At 46.1% G+C, this 19,590-nt stretch overlaps 2 protein-coding genes and 1 pseudogene across 5 annotated transcripts in view; 2 read left to right on the forward strand and 1 right to left on the reverse strand.

The window, feature by feature from the left end:
* Nucleotides 1–19,590, forward strand: part of LOC122680078 (apolipoprotein L3-like) — a 411,694-nt gene that overhangs the window by 160,764 nt on the left and 231,340 nt on the right. The gene's annotated exons all lie outside the window — the stretch shown is intronic.
* LOC122680077 (apolipoprotein L3-like) lies at nt 449–18,135 on the forward strand. Of its 4 annotated transcripts, none has more exons than XM_043880973.1 (7): nt 449–489; nt 1,091–1,170; nt 1,625–2,327; nt 5,811–5,913; nt 8,867–8,974; nt 14,371–14,491; nt 17,138–18,135. In XM_043880973.1, the coding sequence occupies exons 5-7, from the start codon at nt 8,944–8,946 to the stop codon at nt 18,024–18,026; spliced, it is 1,041 nt and encodes a 346-aa protein (XP_043736908.1). In that variant the 5' UTR covers nt 449–489; nt 1,091–1,170; nt 1,625–2,327; nt 5,811–5,913; nt 8,867–8,943; the 3' UTR covers nt 18,027–18,135. The 4 variants fall into 4 exon arrangements, with proteins under 4 accessions (XP_043736908.1, XP_043736907.1, XP_043736909.1 ...); XM_043880972.1 differs by lacking the exon at nt 449–489 and adding an exon at nt 696–751 and having other exon boundaries at nt 1,043–1,170; XM_043880974.1 differs by lacking the exons at nt 449–489; nt 1,625–2,327 and adding an exon at nt 696–751 and having other exon boundaries at nt 1,043–1,170.
* On the reverse strand, nt 13,009–13,977 carry LOC122680647 (annotated as a pseudogene).

Below are 19,590 nucleotides of genomic sequence, written 5' to 3' on the forward strand. Positions count from 1 at the left end.
CTTATGGTAGCACCACTTAGGTCCCCCAGGAGTCTAGCTGCATGACTCTCAGGTTGTGAGAACTTTCCTTGCTTCTTTATCTGAGAAATGGAGCCTGCACACGGTCTGTGCTCTCTCAGCCCTCCATACACTTCGGCTTTTTGATCAGGAACCAAACAGGAAATAACACTGGTTTTCGGTTGCAACTTTTCTGAGTTGCAAGGTCACTAGCCTTCCTGTAAAAGTCCTCCATTTGGAGAGAAATAGATCTATGGTCAAGTAGAAATAAGCCAGGGTAGAGAAGAGTAACATGCTCTCAGCCCTTCCCACAAACTTGGCATCCATCCAAATGGCCTTGACCACCAAGGCTGGCCTCCTCAGGCAAGTTGCTAGACCTGAAGGCACTAGTGTTGCCCTTGTCAGCAGGGCTCAGTCTGAGGGACTTGATCGAAAGAGTGGGAGCAGGCATGAAGAGAGTGGCTGAGGGGTGGCCTTAGGCCCCTCTCCCAGGTACCAAGGGAGCAGAGCAAGGACAGGGGACTCTGCAGGGGAGGTCCTGGAGGGCTTTTCAGAGGAGGTGATGCCAGACTTTGGCTTTACAGGGTGAGTATGATTTCTCTAGGTTCGATGCAGCAGGTGTCCCTGGCAGAAGGACCTGCATGAACAAGCCCTAGAAGGCATGGTGATGTGACCCTCAGCAGCAGCAGTATGACCAGTATGCGGTGAGGAGCTGGTGTGAACTGGAACTGTGCCATGTGCTGGTGGCATGAGGGTGAATAAAGCAGACAGGCTGGTGAGCGGGTGGTGGGGAGGGCTGAGGGGTTGGAAGGACGGCCATGGGGTGGGGCAGTGGTTGGCCAAGGGACTCACGGTGTTGGTGGCAGGTCACCTTCAAGGAGCCAAGGCAGGGTGGGCTGTGTCAGAATGACGTGGGATGTCAGGGCTTGGCTTGTTTCTCTAAGGGGGCAGCAGGAGGGTGGGAATAGTTCTGGGTGGGGCCTGGTGGGGGCAGGGTGTTGTTAACTTGAGCCACTCAGAAGTGAGGGTTTCGCTTTCCCTTTAGGTTTTTGGAATATACCTGGGACCAGAAAGTGTGTGTGGTTTATTGCAGAGACACACAGAAGGCAGTTACATCTGCAGAGCTGAGAACAACTGGATCTTGTTCACGCTCAGCCAGAGGAAGACTCCTAGGTAAGCAGGGGTGGGCAGGACCCCCACCCATCTCCCCATCCTCAGGACGACTGTCTGAGCAAAAGGTGAATGTCAGTACAGAAGGGAAATGGAACCTCAGGGAGGTGAGGTCATGGCCCAAGGCACAGGTTAAGCAGGGGCAGAGCCTGGATGTGGAGACAGGTGTGTCTGTGTTCCTACAAAAGCTTTCCTAAACCAAGATGACACAGAGCATAGACAATGTAGGTCTCACATTGCAGTTTACTGGCAGAGGGTGATCTGGAAAGTGCGGGATTCCCATAGATGGAAACACTCAGGAATGTGATGACACTGTCAATAAGGAAGAACTTTTATCAAGACAGACAAGGAAAACAAATCTAAGTACTCCACCACAGGTAAAAGAAGTGTGGTGCTGTGTTTTCACGAAGCTGGTTGCTTCATGTCCCAGTAACAGGTCCCACACCTCGTATTCTAGCCAGGCTGTGCCCGGGAGGGCGGAGGGAGCCCTGGAGGCCCTGGAGCAGGAGGAGCAGCAGAGAAGAGACAGGGCACCTGCCCAGTGCTGGGAGCTGAAGAAACTCCACACAAATAGACCTGCAACCAGGAAAGTGCAAGATTCCAGAGGGGTCTGGAGAGGAACTGGGGGAGGCAGCAGGGGGAGGAGGCTTTGGAGTGGGAACTCTAATTACAGATAACATTTCACCTGGTGAGGCAGGTGGGGAAGGCATTGCAGGGGGAGGAGCAACCGAGCGAAGGCCTGGAGGCTGGGGGGAATCAGAGTCCAGGGAGCTGGGAGTCCTCCAGGCCCCTGGACCAGGCCCTGTGGAGTCAGGAGGGTGAGAAAGACAGGAGTAGGAGCATCAGGAGGGCCTGGTGATGGGCTAAGGGCTCTGAATCTGACCCTGCCTTTACCCCTCCTATCCCTGCCCATAGAGTATGTGCTGTACCACTTGGAGGGAGATGTTTGGCAGAATCTCTGTCTACCCACGGGGAGGGGAGGGCTCTCTGTCTGGCCATGTGGTTGGGCAGGGACAGGCTTCCCCACAGTCCTCCCTTTTCCCAGAAACAGCCTTTCCAGGAAGTGACCTGGAGGCTAAAAGAGGAAGACACTTGCAATAGAAACCCAGCAGAAGGGAGCACCACCCAACATCCACACCCAGCTGTGTCCCAAGACAAAGGTCAGGACCAGGACAAGAATGGGAGGGAAGGACAGAAGGATAAGTCAAGGGTCATGATGTATTTGCAATTCTTTGGCCTCATCCAAGAGCTGGCCCTTCTGCTGGAGCCCTCCTCTTCTTTCTGGCTTGAATTTTCCTTCTCATGTTTCATGATTTCAATTGGCTGCCCTGGCTCCTGGGGTCCTGCAGCTTTGAGGCAGAGAAGGAGGCAGGGGAGCAGCCAGCTCTCCTCTCCCACCTGCTTGGAGGCAGGCCTCCTCTGTGAATACTCTCCCATCCACAAGGTCGGTGCCTCTAGCCTCTGCCACCAGGCACACACGCTAGTGGACAAGCTGATGGTTACTCTTCCTGAGGGACAACCCTGGGCATCACAGAGAGGTGCTAGAAAGATAGACTCTAGGATGGGGCTTAGGGGAGGGGATTTGGGGGAGGCTCTAAAGATACAGGGCAACTCTAGATTGGGTGCTGCCGAGAACAGGGGTCAGGTCTACCAGTGTGAGTCTCAGTAACTCCTTCTGTGGAGTTGGGGACCAGAGTGAGGAGAAAGTTGCAATTGGTAGAGAAGGAGCAGTCATGCTTTTCATCCAAGGGAGGGGTGTTTCCTTGGTGAGGGTGCAGTGATGGGTGTTTGCTGTCTCCTTCACTCCTGCTCTCGGGGTGGCCCTGTGTGAGGCTGAAGTTCTGTGAGAGCCTTTACATCCAAGAGGAAAAGAACATCACCCTGTTGTGACACCAGGCCAGCTTTGGGATGTCAGGGGTTCTTTCTTTCTCAATCCTTTATAAACATTCATGTGAATAAACAGAATGGAATATCCCCTCAGACTTCAAGACTGCTCTTCTTATTAAATTTGTTTCATAACAAAATATTTCCTATTATACTTACTCTTCTTTACATCATGAAAAGAAAAGAAAGAAAGATACCAGCTCAGTCCTGTCCAACTCTGTAGCCCCATGAACTGTAGCCCACCAGGCTCCTCTCCATAGGATTTCCTAGGCAAGAATACTTGAGTGGGTTGCCATTTCCTTCTCCAGGGAATCTTCCCGACTCAGGCACTGAACCCACATCTCTTGCATTTTTCATCTCCTGCATTACCACTAGTGCAGTTTTTAAACTTTATGTCTCCCTTTTTGGCCACACTTTATCTAAAGTCCCCTCATTTGATGATATTATGAACTCATGGCCTTTCACAGACACATCAAGACCCGATGAAATATATTTATAGTAACATTACCTTTTATTATTATTATTATTTTTACTGTTATATGTGGGTGCCCCTTCTGACCACCTCTCTGAACATCTTCAAGAGCATCCTTGCTTCTACAGGAGTAGAGAAGCCAGCCTGTGGGATTCACCTCCCCTGCAAGGGGTCTTCCTTCCTTTGATGGACAGAAGCCCATGGGTGCATATGTGGGTGGGCAAGATGCTGCTGGACAATATCTGTTTAACGTCACAGTTCACTCTCATTATTCTGGTTTGACCCTGTTTTCATGCCTAATTTTTAGAGAACTTGGTTTCATCAACATGAACATGCCTCCTACACTGACAGTTGTCACAGCAAGAGTCACACTTATTTCTTATTGGCACTTAATTCAACTGCTTCCATCATCTTTAAGGTGGTGGTGCTAGAAACCACTCCATTCTTATGGGTTACTGAATACTATAAAGTGACTTCTGCTGTCTTAGGGCTTCCCTGGTCGCTCAGACAGGAAAGCATCTGCAAGTAATGTGGGAGACCTGTGTTCAATCCCTGGGTGGGGAAGATTCCCTGAAGAAGGAAATGGCAACCCACTCCAGTACTCTTGGCTGGAAAATTCCATGGATGGAGGAACCTGGTAAGTTATAGTCCATGGGATCACAAAGAGTCGGACACAGCTGAGCAACTTCACTAGTAGCTGTCTTAGAGTTAAAACAACCAAAAATCCTAAGTGCATATGGTTTAAAAAAATCAATCTGTACAGAGAGGTCTACTCATTCCTTCCCAAGGGAAAGCTATTTCTTTCAGTTCAGTTCAGTTGCTCAGTCGTGTCCAACTCTTTGCGACCCTATGGACTGCAGCACGCCAGGCCTCCCTGTCCATCACCAACTCCCAGAGTTTACTCAAACTCACGTCCATTGAGTTGGTGATACCATCCAACCATCCCATCCTCTGTTGTCCCCTTCTCCTCCTGACTTCAATCTTTCCCAGCATCAGGGTCTTTTCCAACGAGTCAGTTCTTTTCATCAGGTGGCCAAAGTATTGGAGGTTCAGCTTCAACATCAGTCCTTCCAATAAACACCCAGGGCTGATTTCCTTTAGGATGGACTGGTTGGATCTCCTTGCAGTCCAAAGGACTCTCAAGAGTCTTCTCGAACACCACAGTTCAAAAGCATCAATTCTTCAAAGCTCACCTTTCTTTATAGTCCAACTCTCACATCCATACATGACTAATGGAAAAATCATAGCTTTGTTGGCAAAGAAATGTCTTTGCTTTTAAATATGCTGTCTAGGTTGGTCATAACTTTTCTTCCAATGGGCAAGCATCTTTTAAGTTCATGGCTGCAATCACCATCTGCAGTGATTTTGGAGCCCAACAAAATAAAGTCTGTCACTGTTTTCCATCAATTAATTGCCCATCAATTTGCCATGAAGTGATGGGACCAGATGCCATGATCTTAGTTTTCTGAATGTTGAGTTTTAAGCCAACTTTTTCACTCTCCTCTTTCACTTTCATCAAGAGGCTCTTGAGTTCTTCTTCACTTTCTGCCATAAGGGAGGTGTCATCTGCATACCTAAGGTTCTTGATATTTCTCCTGGCAATCTTGATTCCAGCTTGTGCTTCATCCAGCCCAGCATTTCTCATGATGTACTCTGCATATAAGTTAAATAAGCAGGATGACAATATACAGCCTTGATGCACTCTTTCCAACTTGGAAACAGTCTATTTTTTCATGTCCAGTTCTAACTGTTGCTTCCTGACCTGCATACAGATTTCTCAGGAGGCAGGCCGGGTGGTCTGGTATTCCCATCTTTTAAGAATTTTTCACTTTGTTGTGATCCATACAGTCAACAGCTTTGGTATAGTCAATACAGCAGGAGTAGATGTTTTTCTAGAACTCTCTGGCTTTTTCAATGATCTAATGGATGTTGGCAATTTAATCTCTTTTCTGGTTCTTCTGCCATTTCTAAATCCAGCTATTTCTTTAGATAGTTAATCAATGTCTTTAAATTATATTTGGAGAAGGAAATGGAAACGCACTCCAGTATTCTTGCCTGGTGAATTCCATAGACAGAGGAGCCAGGTGGGCTACAGTCTAAGGGGTCACAAAGAGTCAGACACAGTGAGTGGCTAATACACACAAATGATATTACTACATTGGGAGGTGGAATCGTGTGACAATGGGCTCAGGAGACAGGAATCTGGATTTGGACTCTGACTCAGCACTAGCTGAGTGGTTTGAGTAAATTACTTAACCTCTCTGACCTTCAGTTTCCTTTCTTATAGGATTGTTGTGAGAACTAAAAGTAAGTGAATTCATATGAAGCAATTGGAAAAGTGCCTGGTGCATAGTGGGGTGTCATCAACGACAATAGCTAATCAGTATTAGGTATTGCTTTTTTCATTTTGTTAACTTAAAAATTTGTATATTATTTATTTATTTCTTACTAGGAAAAATAAAGATTTCATTTATTTTTACACTTTTCTTATACCTTTCCCCATCTTCTGCTTATATCATTATTTCTCTAGTTTTATATGCTCTATTAGGAAGCTTTGCACTTGTAAACATTTTATTTACATATTTATTTGTTACACTCTCAACTGGAGCTACTATTTCTTTACTCCTAGCTTTGTAAACAACTTTTCCCTTCAGAGTTTTGGCTCCCAAGTTCTAGAAACGTATTTTAATTTTTATATTCATTAACTGAATTGTTAAATATTATATATATATATATATATATATATATATATCAACAATACTTCAGTTTTAAAACAGCATCCAAAATAATCAGAATGGGAAAACCATGACTTGGACATACATTAATTTACCTTAGATTAAAAAAAAATCAAACAAGAGAGTTTATATATTTGTGACATTTTAATACATTTTTTTTAGAGCTGCTGCTGCTGCTAAGTCACTTCAGTCGTGTCCGACTGTGTGCTACCCCATAGACAGCAGCCCACCAGGCTCCCTCATCCCTGGGATTCTCCAGACAAGAACACTGGAGTGGGTTGCCATTTCCTTCTCCAATGCATGAAAGTGAAAAGTGAAAGTGAAGTCGCTCGGTCGTGTCTGAATTTTCGAGACCCCCATGGACCTTAGCCTACCAGGCTCCTCTGTCCATGGGATTTTCCAGGCAAGAGTTGTGGAATGGGTTGCCATTGCCTTCTTTTTAGAGCTAAATTGTACCAAATAGCTGCTCGTGCTTCTCGGCAGAACTTTAGTTTTTCCTGATGTTTCTAATTGGCTTCATTTTCACCCCTTGCTCTGTTTATCTTCAACATTTCCTCCATTTCTTTCCAACTGTGCCTCATATGATACCGCGTCCTCTGTCCCCACAGACTCTGGACTTTTTATCCCATTGTGGACTGGTTTCTCTCTCAGTCTGATGTGTGTCCAGTTGCAATCTTTGCATTCCCTTCTGGCTGGCTTGGTGTTCCTGACTCCTGGATCCCACGTCTATCTCTCTTGTGTGTATCCTTTATCTTCCTCCATAATTACACAAACACACCACCTATTGTTTTTCCCTGCACCTCAACTTCAAGTAACTTTCTGAAAAGGCTGGCAAAGAGTGAAGGCTGCTGTGAATATGGGATGGGATGTGGGGTTGGTGAGCTTGTCCCCTGCTCTCCCCTCCGCCTCCCTCTCATCTTGCTCCCTCTCTGGGGCTCTGCCCAGCAGACCAGTCTTCTCTCCAGTGAACACGCTCCCTGTTTCTCTCCCTCTACTGCACTCCTCTTTATTCAGCTATCACTTCTCCATCCAGTGAGTCTTCAAACATTTGTTGAACTCTCTGGTCTCCTGTTGCCCCCATGCTTGTCTTTATTAGCAGCAGAGGGATGAGAGGCAGGCTATAGTTCTTGAGACCAGTGAGTGGGGAGGAATCCAGTCTACCAGGGGCAAGACGTCTGACCTTGGCCAAATCATATAACTTCTGTACTTCAGCTTCCTTATCTGTAGATGGGGATACAATGTACACATCTCAAATGTTAATGGAATAACATACAAGTTATCATATGTAAAGTTTCAGAGCCAATACCAATGCAGAGCGATGACCACAAACACAAGTCACTCTTATCCGCGGCTGTTATTATACCTGTAAATACCTTTACTATCATTTCAGTCAGGTCTCAGAAGGAAGAGTTGACAAAGGCTCTTTTGCCTTCTGAAAACAGTAGCTAAATGTAATCAACACCTGCTTTCCTTCTTCTTCTCCCATGGCAAGATAATCACATGCAGAACCAAAATAAAATTTTTATATATAAAGACCTGAGCTTTTTTTTTTTTTTTAAAGACCACTGAGAATGGGAAAGTCTGAAAGGATGGACACCCTCATATATTATGAGTGCAAACATAAATTATGACAGTGTGTTTGCATAACAGTGTGGCTCTAGGTATGAAAATGTTTTAGGTATTGATGCCTTGTGATTTAGTAATTGTACTTCCAGAAATAGCTTAAGGAAACAGTCTCAAATGTGAGTCAAGTTTAATACAAGGAGAATGTTCTTTATTATTTATACAAGGTATTAGAGACAACCTAAAGTCCAATAGTCAAGGGAAGAAAGCAGAGAGTACAGGGCACCATTCAGGGTCCTCAGCCAGGAAGGGCAGGGATACAGGAAGTGGGGTGGGGCTGGTGGGACTCTGGCCCTTGTGAGATAAAGGCTCTTGCAGAAGCAAGGAAGACCTGGGCTGTCAGAGTAGCACCACCAGGAACTTTGTCAAGGCTGACTCGAGCCTGGGGAGCAAGACATCATTTTAGAATGAGAGAGTCATTTACCAATAAACATATATCCACAAGTAATTATTTTCATATATTAAATGGAGTAGAGTATAATCATCACAAACCTGGGATGTGGATCAGAAAGACTTGGGTTCAAGTCCAGGCTCTGGCACCAGTGTGAAAAACTGGGTTGACCTAAAGTTAGATTAGTTTCAGGAGCCTGCACGTCATAGACACTGGATCAACATCACCTATTACCAGTTAGTAACAGAGTTGCTCCAACCTCATGTAATTTCTAGAGTATTCCTTCCTATCTATTCTTCTGTCTCTGGCTTTATTACTCCTATAACTTCACAGAGGACTGTGAAGAGGACGGTCTTCTCCTTGTACCCCAACAGGATAACAGGACTATGACTCGGAGGAAGTTGGACGGAGATGAGTAACTTTCCTTAACTAGTGACATACAGAGCCCAGGAGACAGAGAACCACGCTGGGTTAAGTCCCTGCTGGCACTGGTGGCCGTCCCAGGGGAACTCACCAGAGACCTCAATCCTCACTGCTCCTTGAAGCCACTGCTCACTCGTGATCGGGCCCACATTCTGTTTTCTCTTCCCCAAGGGTGAGGTCACACCTCTTTCCAGCCTGACGGAAACAAGGAGCTGACGGGAGATCTCTGAGACCCTGCTGCTGCCATCATGAGCTCAGAAAACCTCGGAGACCGCCTAGGTAGGCAGCTGCCTCTTTTCTGGCCAGTTTCTACATGTGACCCAGAATTGAGGGTGGTTCCTCCAGGCAGAGTTAACATACACAGGAATCAAGAACGAAGAAGGGGATGGATAAGCATCCTGGAGACCCCCAGAGGGGCCACGTGGAGTTCCCCCAACAGGGGTGTGTCCACAGAGCCTCTTTCCCAGTCCTCTCCTTGGGGATCCACTTGCTAGGTGCTCTCTTCCTCCCCCACTGCCCTCTAGCAAGTGACTCAGAAGTGAGGCCAGGACAGCTCATGGGGAGGGGGACAGCAGAGAGTGTCCCCAAGGCCAAATGGGGCAGCAAGGGAGGTCCCCCAGGGTCCCTGGAGCTCCTCCTGCCCTCTCCCTGGCCCAGCCTCCTCCTGCTCCCAGACCCTGGGGCATCACCACAGACACCATTCCTTCAGCTCTCACCCTGCCGCCCACCCAGCCGCTCTGCAAGAGTCCGCGGACAGTGAACTGAACCCCGTTCTGCCTGTGCCATCTCCCACCTGGAGGGGAAGGGTGACCGGGTTGTTCACAGGATCACATCTGGCTCCACCCCTCCTCCACCTGGCTGATCCCCTCCCCTGGCCATCCTGAGTGTCTCTGATTAGGATCCTCTCACATAGCAGTCTTACTCAGCGGTGGGTGGTCCTAAACCCTTTTTTAGGATGAGGTCACATTGGTTTACAATGTTTTATAAGTTCACGCGATCAGCACTGGACTTCTCCTTCTGTGTGTGCTGCGGTGTGCTGCTGCAGCCTCTGCTTAGCTGCGCAGTCATTCTAGACGCTTTGTGACCCCCAGGACTGCAGCCCACCAGGCCCCTCCGTCCATGGGATTCTCTAGGGAAGGATATTGGAGTGGGTTGCCAAGCTCTCCTCCAGCTGCAGCATACTCACCACCAAAACTTAGTTGGAAAAATCCCTAGTCGCAGAATGAAAAAATCACAGGAGTTTAAAATAAGGAGGATTCAAAGTCATGTCCATGAAGTGTCTGACACTTGACCTTGGGTTCCACCTCTGAGCTTCCTGCTCACTGGCCTTGGCTTGTCCCTTCTCCTGTCTCACTTTCTTCTTCTGTGAAGCAAGAATAATGCCTCTGTGTGTTCATGTACCAGGAAACACATCTTACATCGTGTCCCAGCCCCCGCCCCACCCCGTATATATACATATATATCCTAGTTGCCTACGTCTTACCTTCAGTTCCATAACCTCTAGATCCCTGAAATCACACAGGGATTTTGGTAACTCATTTGATCAGTGATCTTGCCCTGTACTGATCCAACGTTAATTATTTTCATTACATTCTTTATCCCATTTAATGTGAATATTCTTTTGTTTCACTGCCAAAACACGAAAGCATTCATTTGCAGGGTGCTGCCAGTCTCTGCTAGAAGTGGTAACTCACAAACACACAAGCCCTGTATTCTCTCGCTTTGTGTGTGTGCATGTGCTCATCTGTTCATTTGTGTTCAATTCTGTGTGACCTCATGGACTGTAGCCCGGCAGGCTCCTCTGTTCTTGGGATTTTCCAGGCAAGAATTCTGGGAGTGGGTTGTCATCTCCTATTCCAGGGGATCTTCCCAACCCAGGGATTGAACCCACAACTCCTGTGTCTCCTGCATTGACAGGGCAATTCTTTACCACTGTACCACCTAGAAAGCCCTCGTTCTCTTTCTAAAAATTAAAATTGTAGATTCCTGGAGACATCTAAATCTTGGGATTAGATCATGATTCTGGAGGTTTGGAAGTCCAAGATCATCAAGGTAGTGGTGGTTTCTGGTGAGACCTCTCCACCTGGCTTGCAATTTCTAACTGCCCTCTAACTGTGTCCTCACATGACCTTTCCTCTGGAGGAGAGGGCAGGAAGAGAGAGAATCTGGTATCTTCTTTTGTAATAAAGACAACAATCTTATTGGATTAGGGCCTCACACCTATGACTTCATTTTACCTCAATTGTCTTTTTAAAGGCCAGTCTTCAAATACAGTCACTGGAGGTTAAAACTTCAACATATGAATTGGAGGCTGAGGGTGGGAAAAGCAGGTCCATCCATGACCCAGGTGACTCTACCAACAGTGCCCAGGTGATCACTCCTCAGGAAGATGAATTTTAACAATTTATACTAAAGAGCATTTTAAAAAAATTTTTTGCTCTATTTGTTACAGTTATCATATTATGATAACAAAAGCAGATCATTCTTAAGGCATAAACTTTGTTTATTAATTTAAATAAAAATATATGATCCCCGTCACACATAGATGCAGTTCTGAAAGTTTACTTCCATGAGCTGTGAGCGAATCCGGTATCCTTGGCCTCCAAGGAGAAGACTTCAATCTGGAGCCAGAGACAAGGCTGGATCATTCAGAGCTTTTTTGTAGTAGAGTTTTATTAAAGTGTAAATGGGGTAGAGAAAGCTTCCAAGATAGACTTCAGAAGGGAACAGAAAGAGTGCCCCCTTGCTAGTTTTTAGCAAGGCGTTATATAGCCGATAGCAAGCTGCTAATCGGATAAAAGAAATGCCTCAGACAGAGAGTGTTGCACCAGGCTCCTCTCCCACAACATGCATTTTGAGATAGAGGCACAAGGGGACTCACCTCTGGCCATAAAACAATTGATATGAATCTTGAAGAAAGGCAGATTTCCAAGCAAATGAATAGTTTCATTAACACAGCTTAAGAAAAACATTTCCATGAGAAATACATGTTGGTTAGCTCAAGGTTTGAGAAAAAGTTAAGTTCAGGGGGCACCAGGTGTCGTCATGGCAACACAGGATTACAAGGAACCTTTTAATCTCATGGAGATAATTGGGGAAAAAAGGTCTGCCACTAGCAGTTTACTTCCTCCTCCCACTTGGGGACCCCTGTCCTGCCTCCCTGACTGTTATCCTTTATTTCCCCCCTTTTCATTTAGGAGAATATGGCTACTAGGGAAAAGGGGTGGTAATTCTGTTCAGACTGCTTCAAGATGGCCAAGGACACAGACCCTAAATTGTTGAGGCAGCATGTTCTGCTTACCCTCATATTGAGGATCTTGGATCCAGGAGGCCCCAAGCAATAGTTGGAGAAGGCTGTGGCACTTGGAGGAGCTTGAACAACCATTTGTAACTTAAAAACCTTCATGCAGCCAGAAACAAGTTGAATCAATCAAAACATATATATTTGGAAACTATGCACCTGATGTACTAAGTCACTTCATCATGTACGACTCTTTGCAACCCTAGGTACTGTATGTAGCCCACCAAGCTCCTCTGTCCATGGGATTCTCCAGGCATGAATACTGGAGTGGGTTGCCATGCCCTTCTCCAGGGGACCTTCCTGACCCAGGGATCAAACCCACATCTCCTACATCTCCTGCACTGGCAGGCAGATTCTGTACCACTATTGCCTCCTGGGAAGCCCAACTATGCACCTACTATCATATGATACCAGAGATAAGGCTGATGTCCTCAGAGAGTACATGGATCCTTGGTAGTCAGTGATTAACCTAGTGAATAGCATAAAACATTGGGGAATATTGGGAAAACTAACAGATTTCTCTGGACACGGTTTATCTTGCCCTTCTGAGAGACTGGTAGATGTAGATGAGATTAGTTTAGAAAAGGGGTCTCATTTAGTTCAGAGAATCGTCAGAGTCCAGTATAGTTCTGGGTTAATCAGAGACTAAAGAACCTTTGTAAAGAGAACTAGCCTTGGGAATCAAGCAGTCCTATTTTGAATTAGCATGTTTTAGTCAAAGGTATGGAATTAATGATGAGCATTGGTTAGGAATTTCTGTAATGTCCTCCAATGACAAGTGACCATTAACATCCTATTTCCCACTATTCCTTGATGAGAGGTAGGTAGAAGGCATAAAGAATATTCCCAGCTATAAAATAAACTGCACTCCAATGCCTATGAATCCTAAGATAAATATTTTCTTAAATAGAAGAAACTCACTGAATCAAATGATTGCTAAGCAGAGCAAATGCAGTCTACATAAAACTAAGGTAAGAAACCTCTTAATTACACAGGAAATCAATGGAAGGATTTATGATTTTAAGAGAAGAATCATTTTTCCTGTAGCCCCACAGCTATGAATGATATCTTCATGAGCTTGGGCCACCTTCTCCAGTGAATACCGGGCATGTATTACTGGTCTCAACTAAAGAATTCATTCCAGCTTTGGAGGGCTGCTGCAAATTGCTGAAATTCCTCCTTGGAGGATGAAGGGAGAGCTACTCCTTTTATGCTAGATTCTTTTGTCATGGATCCTGTGGGTTTATTTCAATAGCACCTCTGCAGCCAACAACTATTACTGGTCCTTCATGTGACAAAAAATTTAAATCTTTGCTAAGTTTGACATTAGCAAACATTTCAATAATCACATCAACTCTTTTTTCACCAACAGATTTCTTAGTTTTATCAACATAATTAGCATCTTTGTGATTAAACACTTCGTCAGCTCCATTTTGCAAAAAAATCTTTTGTCCTTCCTCAGTAGTAGCTGTGCCCAGAATCTTTAAGCCATAAGCTCTAACCATTTGGCCTGCTGCTCTTCCAGCTCCTCCACTAGCCCCAGAACACTTTCTCCAGCTTTCACACCGGCACTGTGGAGCAGACTCGATAAGCAGTAAAACATGAGATGCTGATGGCAGCTCCTTGTTTGAAGTCCAGTTTTTTTGGGAAGCATGTGAACAGTGTGATGGGCTCCCAGAGCGTACTCAGCGTAACCCCCAGAGATCATCCTTGTAGTGAATGTCACCTTTCTTGAAAGCAGATACATTCTCTCCAGCAGCTTCTACTATCCCAGCCACATCTCAGCTAAGAGTAAAAGGTAGAAGTGGTTTTATACTGTGAGTGCCAGAGAGAATATATACGTCCACTGGGTTTACACCACATGCTTGGACTATGTTAGAACCTGGTGGTCTTCCAGAATTGCTACAGCAACATTCAACTGGAGCTTCAGCACTTTGGACCCATGAAATTAAAAAACTCAAATAGCTTTCTTCAACTTCTGTCACCATGGTGATCTAGATACCTGTTTTAGAGTGGATTGTCAAAATCTTTGAGCCCTCCCCCAGGTTACACAGGGTTAAAAAAAAAAAAAAAAAGCTACCCAATACCATTTATGATCCACCACAAAATCTTCTGCGCTTTCCCAGTGACTCAGACAGTAAAGAATCTGCCAGCAATGTGGGAGATCTGGATTTTATCCTTAGGTTGGGATATCCCCTGAAAGAGGGAATGGCTCCTCACTCCAGTATTCTTGCCTGGACAACCCCATGGGCAGAGGAGCCAGGCGAGCTTCAGGCCACAGGGTCACAAAGAGTCAAATAGGACTGAGCAACTAACACTTTCCCTTTTTCTCTTCACAAATTCTTCTAACCTTATTCCCTTTCCTCTCATCTAGATATTGAGATCTTCTTTGAGGAAGTCACTGAGTGTCTCTGGGACATACTGAGCAGGGAGGAACTGCTTCTCCTGCTGACTGAATTCCTGAGGAAAATTGAGGCGAAGGCTGGTTTGTCCAGGTAAGCTCTACAGGTGTATTGGTGTATCAGGAAGGTCACCCACACCCCGCGGCACCAGAATAGGTTTCTTCTAGCAGGCACACCTCCTCCAAGCAGGACCCTATGGTAGAGGTAGGATGTTCCTTCTCAGTATCTCATGAGGAATGTTTCCTCCTTGTCATTTGCTGGCAGTGAGCAACCTCAGGTTGAGAGAAGATGAAACCTGTAAGGAAGGGGCAGGTTATGTGACCTTGGACAAATTATTGAGCTATTCTCTGCCTTCGCATCATCATCTGTTTAGTTTTACTGTGAGGATACTGAGATCTTGCATGCAACGATCTTCCCATAATGACTGATACAGAGTAGGTATTCAATCAATATTAACATTTAAAAAGCTTTTGGGAAAGAATTTTCTTTCTGGTGATGAGAACTAAGCAGAATTTCCTTTGGGGCAAGTCAGAAAATCCTGATGCCATCATTTGTATTACTCGGGCTTCTACCTAGATAAAGCCTTTCTAGTCCCCTTAAAAACGGTACCAACCTTGCAGGATCCTGCTGGCCCACAAAGCAGAGAGGCTGGAGAGGAACTGGGTGGAGCTGATGGGATCCTGGATCTAGCCTTGTCCAGCTCCTGGGTTCTGGGCTTAAGTGTTACAGTTTCAGATTTCATGTGTCCAGTGGGAATAGTAATTCAATCTGATGGGCTATGGTGATGGCCTCAGAGTGAACTGCAGGGTCAGAGGTGGGGAAGCAAGTGCAATCATCTCATCCAAAGGGCTCAGGAAGGCCTGGACCAGAGTCAGACCCAGGGGTCACGGTGGAGCAGAGGGTCCAGGTTGGAGGACTAATAGGCAGCTTTGGGCAGCAGGACCAGGACTAGAGTGAGGAGAGTGGGCCCCAAGGACACAAAACTGAAGAGGCTGTGACCCTAGCAGAGGTCTCCTGAGTGGGAGGGGGAACATTTCTTCCCTCCCTGATGGGATCCCCTCATGCTGGGCTAGAGGGCCCTGGGTGACTGTGTCTGCATACCCTGCCTGGGACCTGGCTTCTCCCTCCATCTGGGACCCTCTTCTAATCTACGTGGAGCTACCCTGACAGTGGGAAGGCCATGAGGCTCAGGGGGCCCTCCAGGGTCACAATGAGTGGCTGTGATTGTATGTCATTTGAGGGATTCTGAGGAGCCTCATGCATCCTTACCCAAGAGGAAAACACTTCCTCCACCAGCTGTGCAAGTGCCGGTCTTCTCAGGCTCAGCCGTTCAGATGGGTATTTCCTCAAGCCTCTTGAACCTTTAGAGGTTCCATAAAGTTGCACATGACCTTGGGGTGCAGGGTCATGCAGCTGTCACAAATTAACATGTGACACCTGAGGTCAGGGTTGCTGAGTGCTTGGTTAGGAGTCAGTGAGGTGGGCTGGAGAGTCCAAGAGGAAGCAGCACCACATCTCCTGATCTCCAGGCAGCTGGGGCAGTGGATGGACTCAGGGACCTTCTGCTGGGAAGGCCAAGGACACAAGCCTTAGAAGGCAGCAGATGGCAGACTTAAGGACTATTAAGGTGCCTCCTAGTTCTGACCTTGGGCTTTTTTTTTTCTTCTACAAATTCTAAGTCATAGAGACAGCCAAACTGCAAAGGGTGAGGGCACAGTGCCCAGGACTATGCTTTCATTTGAACCAATGGCGTATTTAGGGGATCCTCAAAACCCCCCTCAGGTTTGAGAATTCCCTATAGAACAGACAAGACTCACTGAGAGCCATCATGATCCCAGTGCATTACAGGAAGTCTGTGGGTTTCCATCAGCCACAGGGCAGAGTCTGGGCGGATTTCACACCCGAAGCTTCGATTGTCCCCAGGATTCATTACTGTTCTGGAGCTCGGTGAGTGGCAGGGCACAGGGAACACTGCCTGCCAGGGACACTCACTTGTTTAAAGACAAATTACCCTGACTTGTGGTCTCCAGCCCCTCCCAGAGGTCATACGAATGTCCTAGAGTCCAGCTCCTCCAGAGGCCCCATCACATGTCTCCTTGTCCTACTGAACAGTGGCCAAAAGGCCCAGGCAGACAAGGACACTGGTACCAGCCAGAATATTCTAGGGGCTTAGGGACCACTTCCCAGTAGCCAAGAGCAAAGATCAGGTTGACTCCTCACCACACACTGAGGCCCTTGAATGCAGGTTTTGTGCTCTAACACCACTTCTCTTCATTTCTCTGTGGAGTTCCCACTCACCAACTCTTTCGAAGTGCTGGTGTTGCCCTGTCTCTGAGAGGTATTTACCAAATACCTTTTGGTTTTTGTTTTTTTTTTTGGCTGGGCCACATGGCTTGTGGGATCCTTGTTCCCTGACCAGGGACTGAGTCATGCCCGAGGCAGTGGGAGTGCAGAGTCATAACCTCTGGACCACCAGGGAATTCCATCCAATATCTCTCTTAAGTTACAAGTATCCTAAGGTGACTTTTGTTTATCTGTTAGAGGATTGAAGAAGTTTATGGGGCTTCTACAAGGTATAAAATCTGTGTTTAATGTTGAAAGAGGAAATTTTACTTTTGTAAATTTCTCTTCTAATCGATTTATAGTACTATCTCTGTATGTATGCAGAATAGAAATTTTTGAACCTATTTTACAGACAAGCAAACTGCCTTTCTAACCCCTTGACCTTCACTGTTACAGGGAAGACATGAACGCACTACATGAATATCTGAATGAATTGAAAGGAGACTTGGCTGGGAAGGACCAGGAAATGCTCCCAAAAGAGCAGCTGGACAGAAGGAGGTTTCTGAGGAAGTTTCCTCGGGTGACGCAGCAGCTGGTGGAGCTCGTAAGCAAGCTCCAGGAGCTTGCAGACAATGTAGACAAAGTCCACAGGGACTGTACCATCTCCAATGTGGTGACCCACAGCACCGGCGCTATATCTGGTGCCCTGACCATCCTTGGCCTGGCTCTGGCACCTGTGACAGCCGGGGCCAGTATGGCACTCTCAGCCACTGGGATAGGGCTGGGAGCAGCAACTGCTGTGACCGCTGTGTCCACCAGCATCGTGGAACATGTAAATAGGTCATCAGCAGAAATGAAAGCCAGTCAATTGATGTCAACTGATGTCAAGAAATGGAAGGTGCTCCTAGAGGTACTCAAGAGCAACCCCCACGTTGTTGTCACAACAGAGAAATTGGCAAAAGCCGAGAAATACCTTGAAATAAATATCCATGCCATGGAGACAGGCAAAGCCAACCCTGACTCTGCAGCCAATGCAAACATCCTCGTGAGCCTTGGGAGAATCTCAGCCCCAGCCATCCAGCAGGTAGAGGCAGCTTTCAAAGGCACGGCTTCGGCAGTTACCAAAGGAGCCCGAATCGTGGGTGCGGCCACTGCAGGTGTCTTCCTCTTGGTGGATGTGGGCTTCTTGGTGAAGGAGTCAATGCACCTGCATGATGGTGCAAAGACAGCATCAGCTGAAAACCTGCGGCAGCAGGCCAGGGAGCTGGAGAGGAAGCTGGAGGAGCTCACCCAGATCTACAAGCATCTGCAAGAGGACCCAACTCCACCACCCCCAGAGCAGTGAGGGTCCAGGGACACATTCAGGGTCAAGGTGCGGAGGCACCTTGTTAGGGGAAAAAGGAGAGTGAGATAAAATTGTTGGAGCTGAGGGTTAGGAAACTGGCATTTCTGCAGCTGAGCATGGGAGGGGAGGGTTGAATGTAGGTGATAGATGGGGAGAGAGGAGTGGCCTGGATTAAGGGAGGAAGGAGGATTAGAGAATGTGTGGGGCAGAGGGAGAAACCTCTTATTTTTTTCATATTATGAACTTTTTGTTTTGTATTGAGCAACAGGTGATTAACAGTGGTGAGATAGTTTGAGGTGGACAGTGAAGGGACTCAGCCATACACACACATGCATCCATTCTCCCCCAACTCCCTTCCCATCAGAAACCACTTACTTTGAACTAAAGAAGTCACTGGGGGCAGAATAAGAGGAGAGGCGTGAGAACTAGCAACAAGAGACCAGAAATACAAAAGGGTTGAAAGTGGGAGATAGAGAGGTAGGATTGTTGGGATCCAGGAGAAGTAGCAGGGGCTGCTCTATTGCCCTTCCCAGGGTTTGATGCCCCAGCAAGAAGAGTCTCCTCCTGGCGGTGGCCTCGAGCCCTACTGCTCCAATCACTCACCTTTGATTCCAGCATTTTATCTCAATTAGGCTGTGACTTCTTTTGTCTGCTTGTTTCTTTAATTGAAGTAGAGTTGATTTACAGTATTCTGTTAGTTCAGGTGTACATCAAAGTGACTCAGTTCTATGTATATATCTATGTTCTTTTTAATTTTTTCATTACAGATTATTATAAGATACTGAATATTATTCCCTGTGCTATACATAAAGTCCTTGTTTTTTTAATCTATTTTATATGTGGTAGTGTGCATCTGTTAATGCCATACTCCTAGTTTACCCCTCTCTCTCTTTAGTAACAACAAGTTATGTTTTCTATGACTATGAGTCTGTTTTGGTTTGTTCATAAGTTCATTCGTACTCTTTCTTTTGGCCATGCCAAGCAGTTTGTGGGATCTGAGATCCCCAGTGTGGGATAAACGTGGCCATAGCAGCAAAACCACCAAATTCTAAGCACTAGACCACCAGAGAACCACCTAGACTATTTCTTAGATTCTCCATACAAGTGATATTATATGTCTGTCTTTTCTGCCTGACTTACTTCACTTAGTATGATCACCTCTAGATCCATACATGTTACTACAAAAGGCATTATTTCATGCTTTTTATGGCTGAGTAATATTCCATCGTTTGTATGTACCACATCGTCTTTATCCCTTCATCTGGTGACAGACATTTAGGTTACTTCCAAGTTTTGGCTATTGTAAATAGTACTTCTATGAACATGGGGTGCATGTATGTTTTCAAATGGGAACTTTTTCTTTTCCAAACATATGCCCTGAAGTGGGATTGCTGGATCACATGATAGCTCTATTTTTAGTTTTTAAGGAACTTCTTTACCATTTTCCATAACAGCCACACCAATTTACATTCCCAGCAACTGTGTAGGAGGCTTGCCTTTTCTCCACATCATCTCCAATATTGATTGTCTGTAGACTTTTACTTGATGGCCCATCTGATTGGTA

The sequence above is a fragment of the Cervus elaphus genome, chromosome 22 (genome assembly GCF_910594005.1).
Source record: "Cervus elaphus chromosome 22, mCerEla1.1, whole genome shotgun sequence".
NCBI classification, from domain to species: Eukaryota; Metazoa; Chordata; class Mammalia; order Artiodactyla; family Cervidae; genus Cervus; species Cervus elaphus.